A 12927-nucleotide genomic window follows, 5' to 3' on the forward strand; every position below is an offset into this window, starting at 1 on the left:
CGTGTTTCCTTCCACCGTGGATCTGGCTGACAGCTGCTGAGATGACCGTGGAGACGAGAAACGCGCCCACAGTGTTGGAGGAAACACGGAGACCCGGACAGTCCTGCAACCTGAACCCGGACAGTACCAACCCGAACCCGGACAGTCCTGCAGCCTGAACCCGGACAGTACCAACCCGAACCTCCGTCATGGGAGCCATCATTTCTCAGATCTTCTCCATGTTCACCTCAAAGTTTCCCGTCCGGATTTTAATGGGTGAGTTTTTGTTATTTTTACGTCATTCTGTAAAACTGGTCAACTCTAAACATTAACATTAAATATACTTTTTAAAAACAGTTTTGTGTTATTTAAATTTTGTGAGACACAGTTTTTATTATCTGTAGCCATGATCAATAAAATTACAAAATAAAGAGTTGAGTTGAAATGTTGAATTTTAAATGTTATAGATCAGTATGATGTAGGAACCTTTGTGATTTTATTAAAACATGGAATAAATGAAGGTTTGTGTCTATTTCCACACATGGAGGTCCAGCTGGTAAAGGATGTAGAATTATAGCCTCTTTTATACTTTTATTTGTATAACAAATGCCTTAAAGTGCCGTACACACAAAAAAATCAAAATGTATATAAAATCAATTAAAATACATAGATAATACAACAATGAAATGATAGGTCAGGTCCGAGTCCTACTGGTCCTACTGGTTCATGTTTTCCCCGACAGGTTTAATGTTTCTGTTGCTGTCAGAGCTGGAGGGCCGAGTTGATCTGTAGCTGTCAAACGTTGCTGGTTATGAAGTTATGAAATAAGCAAAATTGCTGCTATTTTACTAAATAAGCCAAAATGATATGTAACTGTTTAATCTCCATGGCAACTTGGCTGCAGACTGGTCAAAAGATCAGAGAAGCTCAGAGGTTAACGTTACGATATCAAAATATCATTTTGATATTAGAGCATCTCCTCGTTAGTACAGTGGTGAGTCTCCCCGCCTGTCACGCGGGAGACAGGGGTTCGATTCCCCGACGGGGAGTGAAGTTTGTTTCAGGTCCCTCTTGAAAATGAGATCTAGATCTCAACGGGGTTTACCTGATCAAATAAAGGAATACAAATGTTAAAAAATCTGAGAGATTTAGAATTTTAAGGCAGCAACGAAATAATAGTTGCAACTCAAATGAATAACCAATAATCAGAGATTAATTTTAAACTCAGCCAATTAATCTGGGCTCCCTCTCACAGAATTCACTAAATCTAGATTTAAACATGTTAGTGATGCTGATGTTGTCAGTATGAGGGGCCGGGGGGCTAAATCCTGATTCTGTGAAAGGCCGCAGATTACTTTGGGCCGGCCCTGCATGAAGAGCGAGCCGCTGCACATCTCTGCTGAAATACCCCGGTTCCGGTCCGCCAATGCTTTGGGACATCTTGATTTATTTGCTGCTAGCGCTTAGCAACAACTCAGAAACAGAACTGAGTGTTGCGCAACACGAATAATCACCCGGCTGGAACACGGTGCGCTAAATAATTATAAATAATTTTATGAAGCTTCGAGGCAGATCAATTTTCCTCTAAGAATTTTACTAATGGAGATACTGGAATGATTCGAGGAATCGCTGCAGCCCGAGTTACTTCATGTCATCACTCTGCCAGTCACCATAACCTTGTTATTCACATGAAGTTAGTACCTTGCCGTTTAAACACTGGTTGTATAACTTTCAGGTCCTCCATGTTGTACGCATTCTTCCTGTTCACTAGGATGGAAGCAGCTTGTCCACATCGTCTGACAGGTTTCCATTCTCTGTCGATCCCAACAGCAGCCATTTTGTTGATCTATAGTTCCCTTACACATTGGTTGGTCAACGGTGTCCATAGATTTTCTTTTTGTTGGTCTTGGTTCATCAGGTCACTTCCGCTTCAGACTTGTGGGATCTATGTACTTTATAAATCCATCACTAAGTTGTATTTGTGCACCTGTGACAGGCTCAAAATTAGTTTCACAGCCTCCTGGTTAGTGATGTGCTACAAGCCAACCAGCAGTCATGTGTTATTTTATTATCGGATAATTGATTGAATTTAATGTTTAATAAATATAACCGCAGAGATTTCAGAAGTTACGCCACTCCGTTGTCCCGTCTCATCTTTCGTATTTCAGCCTCTGTGGTACCTGTTACACACCTGTACATTTAGGGGACCGCCCCGTATCAGAACTCAGCTCTGGTTCTGGTTCTGGTTCTGACAGCTCTTCTCTGTTTGTTTCTGCAGTGGGTCTGGATGGTGCAGGTAAAACCACTTTGCTGTACAAACTGAAGCTGGGCAATGTGGTCACCACCATCCCGACCATCGGTGAGTGGTCCCGACCTCTGACCTCTCCCTGTCTCACCGCGGCGTTCTAAAGTCACGTGCCTGTATTTCCCCGTTCAGGTTTCAACGTGGAGACGGTGGAGCACAGTAACATCAGTTTCACAGTTTGGGATATTGGTTATCATCACATGCTCAGACCGCTGTGGAGGCATTACTACGGCAACACGCAGGTACAAATACTGCAGGTGTCAAAGTACTTATGAGGATTCTGGTAGAAAAGTTCAGTCACTTTGATGCATCCAGGAGAAAAGACAGCTGGACACCACTGTTACATCAAACAATGGTGTCGCTAATAGTGCTACCTACTGCTAGCACTAGCTAGCATTTCCCTAGCTAGGAAAAAGAAGCTACTATTTTCCACTATTTATGTCCTAGTGAACATAAATACAGTAAATAAACATTCCATTCACAAAGTAAAAACTGTAATGTGCTCATCTTACTTGTGAAATGTTACCCATGATGTCAACTGGTATTTTGTCTGTGCTTCAAAATAAGAGCATTAATATAAACGTCGAACTACTTGAAGAACTCATAATATTCAATAACCAAAACTCTCTGTTTGGTTTAAAAAAGAGCAAATAAATTAGTACTTTAGACCAGTGGTCCCCAACCCCCAATGGTACCGGGCCGCGGACCAATTGGTACCGGGCCGCGCAAGAAATAATTAACTATATCCGTTTTATGTATTATTTGAGGCTGGAGGATCTTTTATTTTGAAAATCCTTTAACCGGATTCTCTCGGTTCTGTCTTGCCGCCAACATGGAGCCACAAGCAGCAAAATGAGTCAGAAACGGATCAGATTGTTTGTAAAGTTTCTTTGTGAAGGGAAAAGGCCCAGAGAAGAGCCAGGAGGATGGATTTATCCCGGCAGGTGATTCCCACAGTCCAAGCTCTGCATGATATGGTGACCGGATGTTAATGAGGCAATGAAGCTTCAAGCTGCTTCTCCACTAGAGACCAAGAACCCTGAGCATCAGCAACACTTCCGGTCTCATCGTCTCTCATCTCTCCCAGATGGACCGTCTGGTTGCAGAGAAACAAGCTCAGGGATCCATTAGTCGTTATCCTGAGTTAAAGTTTTCACCAAAGTAAAATGTTCGTTTTTGTGGCGCATCTGTATCTTATTTTGAAGGGATATGTAAACGTTACCATAGCGACCAGAGTCAGAGAGCGTTAGGGCAGTGGAGAGACAGAGGAGAGGAGCTTGTGAGTTTTAGGTCTGGTTCACACCATTTAAGGATTGTGGGCCGATTTTCCAAACCTCTGTGACCACAGAGCCGATAAAAGTCCAACAGGTTCGGTCGGTTCGTGAGTCCAGCAGCAACACACCACAGAACCGATTCCAGAATAAAATCCAGTAAAACCCCAACAGACCAAACATGAGTGTAGAATAATCAAACAGGATGATGATGTAGAAGCAGCAGTGATAGTTTGTGGCTCATTTTAAACGATAAAAGACGAAACAAAAAGAAAAGACGTTTGATAAAAGATGGCGGAGCAGCCGCTCTATTTGCTGCTCTATGATTGGGAGGTGAGTTGTGTTTGTTCATAGTTAACATTTTAACTGAATAAACATAACCACATATAATAAACATATATAAAAATGACTTACACTTACAGTAATAAACATTTCCACATATCATCTCTGATGTCCACCGGACTCTCGGTTGCCATGACAACTGTTTGGGATCCCCTCCGTTCTTACGTCACCGCGCTTTCTGATTGGCTACCTGTCACATTCAACAGGCTGCGTTTCGCTCCCAGTCAGTAAAAACCCCACAGGCTGAGATAATCGGGCCGAGACAAAGTTGAATATGAACGATTGTAGATCGGACATATTCAACACATCACCAGTAACTCACCACACACTGCAGGACGCTGGAAGATTGTCGTAAAGGGAAAATCGGGGCAAAGGAAAAAAAGGCTTTAGTGGGAACACCAACATGAAGAAGCATTATCTGACGGTTCCTGCCCTCCATCCCCCCGGGCCGCAGTAAAATTACCAAGTCTTGACCGGTCCGCGGTAATAAAAAGGTTGGGGACCACTGCAGAAAAATTAATTTAGGACAAACTAAGTGGGCTCAACTTTTTCAAAGTTAGCAAAAGTGCTAAATGAAACATCAGCTCTGCTATCAGTGCGTCAGAAGAAGTTCACCTCTGGCCAGCAGCTTTAATAAGAGTTTCTATGAGGTCACAAGGATATGAATGTCAGCTAAGGTTTTCAAATATTGTGCAGTCCTTAATTTTTAGTGTTGTTACAAATAAAATTGATGTTACAAAAATGTTTGTTTAATATTTGCTGTGTTTTGTCTTCAGGGTTTTATTTATGTGGTTGACAGCAGCGATTCAGAGAGGATTAAAGAGGCCACAGAAACGCTCCTTATGCAGGTGAGCTTCTGTTTGCAACATAAAACTCAATAAAGCAAAATAAATGTGTTTAGCTGAACCACAGACACAAATGACTCCTAGGGTCAGAAGGGTTGCTGACCTCTGGTCTGGACTGAGACTTTTCCTTAAAAGAAATATCTGTTCAAAATCATCTAGAGTGGTCTTAAAAGTAGGAGATTATTTCCAGATTTTAAATCAAATTAAATGTAGTGTTAATGTAAACACAGTAACATGAACCAGAGTATTAGCCTACAGGCTAACAACATGACGGAGCTACTGATTTATTCACTGTTTAACATTCATTCCTGTAATCAAAGTTACAGAACTTATTCTGGTCATGAATGAACGACGCTGTGAAGATAACCAGCCAGTCAGCAGCCGCTCTCTCTCTCTGTCATCTACATCTGTTAGATCGCCCTCTGGCGGGCGCATCAAGACATTACACATCGTTACCTTGACAACAGAAAAACTCGGCCTATTTATACAGCAACTGTGTTTGTCTTCAGCTGGAGGAGGATGAGCTGAGGGACGTTCCAGTTCTGGTTTTTGCTAACAAACAGGACTTACCCAGAGCCATGTCTGTCGATGACATCACAGAGGCTCTCAGCCTATCAGGAGTCCGGCAGCCGGTAGGTACTTCCTGTGGTGATCAGAAAGAATTTAGACAGGCGGTCTCACGTGGACGGTTAGGTAGCTAATACAGGTAGAGAACGACCTTTGACCTTTGACCTGGTGTGTGTCCCCGCAGTGGTTCGTCCAGTCGTCCTGTGCCGTCAGCGGCGCCGGTCTGGTGGAGGGACTGGACTGGCTCTCCGACCAGATCCTGAAGAAGTAGCTGCTGCTGAGACGCTCTGATTTCTGACGTTCCTGCTGAGTCCTGAAGGCACCAGGCGGCCGCTGGCGCCGTTTACCTGGAGAAACCTGAAGGATCAGCTGAGAAAACGTCCAAACCTGTAAAACTGTCGCACTTTTTCTCTGAAAAGAGACAACCAGAAACTATTTGAGTTTTTTTATTTGGGTTTGGAATAGTTGAGATATTTACATATTGCTGTAAGATTTAATATTATTCCTTGAAGGTTTTTTGATTCTTCCTACAACGTTTGCATTACCAGTCACCAGCTGTTTATTTTGGGTGATTTTACAACAGGTTTTGTGGTAAGTTGACCTAAAAAGGAGAAAAATATGCCTCAATGTGCTTTAATTTTCTGCAGGTATTACACTAATATTTTATGAAACTGTATTTATTGTGAAAACCAAATGTTGATATAATAAAAGCCAGAAGAAGCTAAATCATATTGTCTTATTTTGACAGACTCTTAGTTGCACAAGTATGATTGTAAAAAATAAATAAGAAGTCATCATTTTTTACCAAATTTAAGTTTTTATTCTTTCATGTGTTTTATGGTTTGTTAAGTTGATACTTCCAACTAAATTAGACAATCAGAAATGTATTTATTATTTGGGTTTGGAATAGTTGAGATATTTACGTGACTCTTTTTTTCTAAGAATTTTTCTGATGATTTTCTTGCTTCTCTGCACAACTTTGTGCTCCAACAGATGATATTTTTGGGTGTTTTTACAACAAATTTGATGGAGGTTCACAAAAAACTAGAAAAATAAACGTGCTTCATTTCTCAGCAGATATTACTGCTGATTACAGAAGATATTACTCTTATGAAACTTTGCATTTATTGTGAAATCTGAATGTCAATCATTTGCTGATAGATTTTATATTGTCCTTGATGGTTTCTTGCTTCAAACATTCAACATTTTGCACTTCCAATCAAATGTTTTCTTTTATTTTTACAAATTTGATGGTAAATTTATAAAAAAGAAGAAAAACAAACCAATGTGCTTTATTTTTCAGCATATATTATACTAATTTCTTTTGATACTCTATTTATTGTGAAATCTGTAAATTATTTACAAAGAGATTTAAAATTTTTACGTTTTCTTGCTTCTCTATGCAACTTTGTACACTAACAGATTTTATTGGTTGTTTTTAGAATTTAAATGCATTTAAAAAATTAGAAAAATAAACAGATTTGCTTTGTTTTTCTACATGTATCACAGTGTGCTATGAAACTGTATGATAAAATCTGAATGCCAATTATTTGCTGAGATTTTTTTATTCTCTGATGGTTTTCTTGTTTCTAAAAGTTTTTCACAACCAGATGTTTTTTTAATATAAATTATATGGTAATTTCATAAAAAAAGAGAAAAATAAACATTTGCTTTAATTTTTTTTGCAGGTATTACACTAAAATCTTAATTTGTAATTATTGTGAAATCTGAATGTCAGAACAATTTGATATAATGAAAGATGGAAGTAACTGAGTCATTTTGAATTTTTTTAACAGACTAACAGCAAAGCTGGGATGTAACTAAATAAATAGCAACCAGCTTTTAATGTCCACAAACGTTTTGTCCATTTTTCTTTACATCGGCTGAGGAAGGTGAACCTTCAATTGAGAGGAAAATTTAATCTGTAGAAACGTTACATGCAATTTAAATAGATAAATAAATGCAACATATTTATTCCATTTTGTGTTGGTCTGTCATGAAATCTCAATAAAATTCAGTGAGAAGTTTTTGTTTGAAATGTGACAAAAACTTAAAAAGGTGAAAAATTTGACCTTGGCATCATCTTAAAAACAAACAAATTTGACCAAAAACAATGTTAAAAAAAGAAAACGCTGACTCAGACAGGTGAAAGTTAGTGCTTTATTTAAATCACCAAAACCTTTTCATTAATCATCATCATCATCATCATCATCATGGGACACGGATCTGCCCTGAACTTATTTACAGCTTAATTATCAACTGTTGTGTTTTTCTGCGTCTCCTTCACTTTTATGCACAATTAGAAAATATCTCACCCCTTAAAAATCAAAGAAAAACTGGAAAAAGTCAAACAAACACAATTAAATCTCCATCTTAATCTGTAAATATGGCTGGATTTCCAAAGCCTGTGACGGCTGCGAACCAACCACTGTGTGTAATTTGGAAAAATGAAGCTTAATATTTAGATTTTCAACACAAATCCGTCCCAGCTCACATGAAAAAATGGAAGTAAACCAACACCAGATCAATAATAATAACAATCAGAATCTGACTTTATGACACATTATGCTGAACAGTTTGGTGACGATTGAAATTTTCATCCAAATGTGACCAAAAGTAAGAAAAGGATGAGAAATTTCTGGTGTGACAAGAAAGGTAGTTTTTTAATGTAACATTAACATCTGAAATGTAAGGGAGTCTGAATCGACATGTTTTCACTTCATAACAGATTCAAATGTTGGGAAGATGAAACAAAAATAAACAGATGAAGCCGTTTACTCCCACTGGAAGCACCTGATTGTTCGTTTCCAGAGGCAATGATAAAAATTATGCAGCCTCAAAAATCCCCAAAGTTTATTCCAAATATTTGAAGCATTTCTGTAACTGCTGACTTCATCATTTTCTGATTTTGCTGTTGAAGAAAATATCTCAGCAGATTCTCCAGTTGCAGAATTTCTTATTTCTACAAGTTCGCAGTAAAATTTTCAACAAAAAAAGGAAATGATCAAAAACTGATTTTAAAACAGCAGCAGGTTATTGACTTCAAAACATCAGTAACTGAGTGCAAGTGTGGCTGTTTTTGTTTTTTTTCTAAAATGACATTTAATCTGAAGTTTTGTGTACTCTAATCAGCAGCTGATCTGTTCACTACAGAAACATCAAATCTTACCAAGTATATTTGGTCTAGTTTCTAGTGTAGATATCTTAGTACACTTGAAATAAGATTACACTAACTCGCTGAAAAGTAAGTAACTCTTCAGCAAGATATACAAACTTGTTTTAAGTCAATAATTCCTTAATATTGATTAAAAAGTTTTAGTTCCACTGACAGATTAATTCACTGACAACATGAGAAAAATGTCTTGTTTTAAGTGAAATAATCTGCCAACAGAATTTAAATATTTGCACTAGGAGCTGGATCACAGATACTTGGTAAGATTTTGTGTTTTTGAAGTGTTTACATTTGGGAGTAAGGTTAGGGATTTAATATTTAATCAGATCATCTTCTTTTTGTGTTCTGCATCTCGATATTTAGGGTTTAAAAAAACCTTGGCACCTTTAATGTTTTTGTTTTTACAAGGAGAGGTTTGTAGGAAGCAGTGTAAAGCTTGGACGTTACTCATAAACATAATGCAGTCAGGCAACAACTTATCCTTTCTGTTAATGCCTGACAGACAAAACTCAGGGTTTAATAAACATGGCAGTGTTTAAGAGCTGAAGGTGAATTTTCATTTAATCAAGAAACATCTTGGTTTCAATAATCCTATCCAGAGTCACAGACAAACCTGAGCAAACCTGGTAGAGATCTGTAAAAACAGAAACTCAGTTTTTGTTGCTGCAGCAAAATCTCACAGGAGAAGAAATGTTGTAGATCGCTGGAGTCCCAACTTTCTGTCCTTGGGATGAAAACGCTCAGATTTAAACTACTAGCAGACCACAAAATTCATTCATTTAAAAAAATGCAAAAATGGGTTTATTGTAAGTTTTTTTAAAGTTTTATTTGTAAAATATGTATGCATATATATATTTATTTGGAATATTACGTTTAATAATTTTGGTCTGATTCGTCATGTTCAGCATGTTATCAGTAGGGGTGTGAATGTTTCCAAGGTCTTTGTAACTGATGTCACCCTGTCTGGTCATTTCGCTGTTATCTATTTCATCGTTAACTCACTTAGCCAAACAGCTATCATCACAAAACGCTCTTTCACAAACAGCACAGCTGAAACATTTCATCAAATCTACCCATCCTTAAAAAACAGGTAAATGTACAGTACAAGTGTGAGGAAATGTTCTGTTATTATTTTTAGTAGGCAGGTTTAGTAGGTATACCCTAAAGGCTACGGTTGTCTTATTGTTGTTATCTTGTTAACATGAATGCAGGTCTTCATTTAGCTTCGGTTAATATAGTTTCCATATCCAGATCATACGTGTCAAGGGTTAGGGTTTGACCATTAGCCTGGGGGGCGGGGGGCGGGGGGTGGAGAGAGAGAGAGAGAGAGAGGGAGAGAGGGAGAGAGAGAGAGAGAGAGAGAGAGGGAGAGAGGGAGAGAGAGAGAGAGAGAGAGAGAGGGAGAGAGGGAGAGAGAGAGGACCGTTGGACCAGGAATATTTACGGGAAAATAATAATAAGCGAGAGAGAGAAGTAAAGAAACGGTCCCAGATCCCCCGACTCCCCAACTTTGTTTTCCTCCTTCAGTTCTTTTTTTTACGTTTAATTTTAGCTCGTGTTTCAGCCAGCGTTAAATTTGCTGCATGTGGATTTAACGTGGGTTAGAGTTAGGGGTTAGATTACCTGCGCTAATCAGGTCAGGTTAATGGGTTATAAACTGTTACAGTGGCTCAGAAGCTTCTTGGTTTAGTAAAAGGTCATCAATTAAATTAGCTCAAATTACGGCCAGTAGAAGGTAGTAAAAGATAACAAATAGAATTGACTTTGTAATACATTTTTCAAAAACCCTTTCATGACCCCTCCAATATATTTAGAATTTTACGTTGATGTTGACTTTTTGTTTTAAGTTCCTTTAACTATAAATATGTATTAAAAAGCTGATAGACTCGATTGGTGTCGCTGCTCGATCTGCTGTTCATTAACATGTTGTACTAATGAGTCACCATGAGAAAATATAAGTTTTCACAACTTTGCCTGGATGACCAGGTGACAGAGAAGCGCTTTGTAAAATATGCAGAAAAAAATATAAATATGACCTCGTGACTGAAACCAAACCAAACTGAGTGGAACATCTCCTGTTCATTAGCAGCGGATTCCTACGCAGGGGAGCAGATGAAAAAAGTAGGAACTTTTTTACACTAAATATGAAACTGCTAAATGGTCAAACCCGTCTGGGTTAAAGCCATGGATTTGCCGAGTAACTGGTAACAGAGTCACAAACGTGCTTTTTTGTTAAATTATTATTTCTTATTCATTTTATGTTGAGAATTTGATCTTATTCAGTTATTTTTATTATCTTGTTGTTTTTGCCTGCGGGTGTCGCCCTTCTGCACTCTGCCTCGTTTGTGTTTCCTGGGCTTCCGTAGTTGATTCCAGCCCTCGTAGCTCCTCCCCTTTTCCCTCACAGCGATGTTCCGCGCTGCTGCGGTACATGTTTGTTTCTCTGTATGGATGTTGTTCATGTAGAGGTCTCTGCCATATGTTGTTTATTATTGTTTGTTAGTGTGTTATTTTGCAGTTTTGACCGTCATTGTGGGTTTTTATAAACAGTTTTATTATAATTTCCATTTTTTTATTTTGGCGCGAACAACCGGTGCTAGTCTCGGTTGAATGTTGTTTTTATATTCACATTTAGGGCTGGAGTGCAGGGAGAGGGAGATGAGGAGGTGGTTGATTTGTTTTCTCTTCTTCCCCAGAATAAAAAAATATCTAATTGAAACCTGACTGAATGACTTCTGGAAATTCATTGATGCCACCCGTTACAACTGCAATCTAACCAAACTGAGTGGAACATCTACCGTTCATTAGCAGCGGATTCCTGCACAGGGGAGCAGATGAAAAGTAGGAACTTTTTTACACTAAATATGAAACTGCTAAATGGTCAAACCCTTCTGGGTTAAAGCCATGGATTTGCCGAGTAACTGGTTGGATGTAGCGGTCCTATTGACACTTGCCCTATGCCTGTTAGGAGATAGAAGATGAGTGACAAAAGCTCACAGAGTGAAGTGGATGTGAGACCTAAGGTCTCTTTTTGGAAAAAAATTATTAAAAGGTTCTCCATAAAAATCCATCCTGGTCTAAGAAGAACTTTCTCAGCGAACTTCTTTGGCAAGTGATTGAAAAATCTGCAAGATTTGGTCTTTTTGAAGTAGTTGGAACTATATTCTCCAAAAAAATCCATCCTAGTCTAAAAAGCCCACAAGGACCGGCCTCTGAGTCAGGACTAACAAATTTTGAAAGCCAAGACACCAGTGAAGCCACTACAGATGTGGGGCTTCTCCTTGTGATCCTGTTTTGGAGTCTGTCAACCCTGAAGACCAGGACAAAACTCAACCTCCTATCAGTGTAGATGAAACCCCAGAGTTGTTTCAAGAAGATTTGCCACCACCTGAAAACTCACCCACCAGACCAGTGGAGTGTCCAGAGCTGAAAGTCAACAGAACACCAATGAAGACCAACAACATGTGAACATCTGTGATACTGCTTTCTCAGATCCTGAATCAGTAGACTTTGAGGACCAGGACATAAATGAAGACTATTCATATGTGAACATCGGTGATCTAGTTTTAGAAGACATTGAATCATTAAACTTGGAAGACCTGGACATGAATGAAGAGCCTGCTGTTGAGATAAAGCCTGCTGTTAACTGAAACAGAGACTCTCCTGCTGGAAGGAAGCTCTCTGTCAGAGAGTGCACACTGCGCGCCTTACGTTCAAAGACAAACATATTATATAGTAGAAGGAAACACAGAACTGGGTTGTTAAGAAAAAAAAAGCACTGTTGCCTTGCAGCAAGAAGGTCCTGGATTCGATTCCTGGCCCGGGGTCTTTCTGCATGGAATGTGCATGCGTGGGTTCTCCCCGGGTACTCCGGCTTCCTCCCACAGTCCAAAACCATGACTGTCAGGCTAGGGTCTCTCTAAATTCTCCCCAGGTGTGGGTGTGTGTGTGTGTGTGTGTGTGTGTGTGTGTGTGTGTGTGTGTGTGTGTGTGTGTGTGTGCATGGTTGTTTGTCCTGTCTGTCTCTGTGTTGCCCTGCGACAGACAGGCGACCTGTCCAGGTGACCCCTGCCTCTCCCCCGAAACGTTCGCTGGAGATGGGCACCAGCACCCCTCTGAACCCCACTAGGGACAAGGGTGTTAAAAAAATGGATGTGGGGCGTGCTAACCCCCCTGCGCCACCACAGCAAGCCCCACTTTTGGAGGCCTTAGTCCTCGACGCAGACGTCGCAGGTTCGACTCCCGGTCCCCACGACCTTTGCCGCATGTCTTCCCCCCTCTCCTCACCCTCCTTCCTCTCTGCCTACTGTCAAAAAAAAATACGAGCCGCTAGCGCCGCAAAAACTCTTCGGAGAAAAAAAAATGAAAAAAAAAAATGGATGGATGAATTGGCAGTATTCATCCAAGGATGAATACTGAATACATGGCAACAATAGCTTCTGGGTA

At 39.5% G+C, this 12927-nt stretch overlaps 1 protein-coding gene across 1 annotated transcript; it reads left to right on the plus strand.

Annotated features, from left to right (window-relative positions):
* LOC111612358 (ADP-ribosylation factor 1-like) lies at positions 1-6855 on the plus strand. Its single transcript, XM_023353566.1, has 6 exons — positions 1-255; positions 2258-2338; positions 2417-2526; positions 4674-4745; positions 5252-5374; positions 5494-6855. The coding sequence occupies exons 1-6, from the start codon at positions 189-191 to the stop codon at positions 5578-5580; spliced, it is 540 nt and encodes a 179-aa protein (XP_023209334.1). The 5' UTR covers positions 1-188; the 3' UTR covers positions 5581-6855.
* The last annotated feature ends 6072 nt before the right edge of the window (positions 6856-12927 follow it).

This window comes from Xiphophorus maculatus, chromosome 20 (genome assembly GCF_002775205.1).
Source record: "Xiphophorus maculatus strain JP 163 A chromosome 20, X_maculatus-5.0-male, whole genome shotgun sequence".
In the NCBI taxonomy this organism is placed as follows: Eukaryota; Metazoa; Chordata; class Actinopteri; order Cyprinodontiformes; family Poeciliidae; genus Xiphophorus; species Xiphophorus maculatus.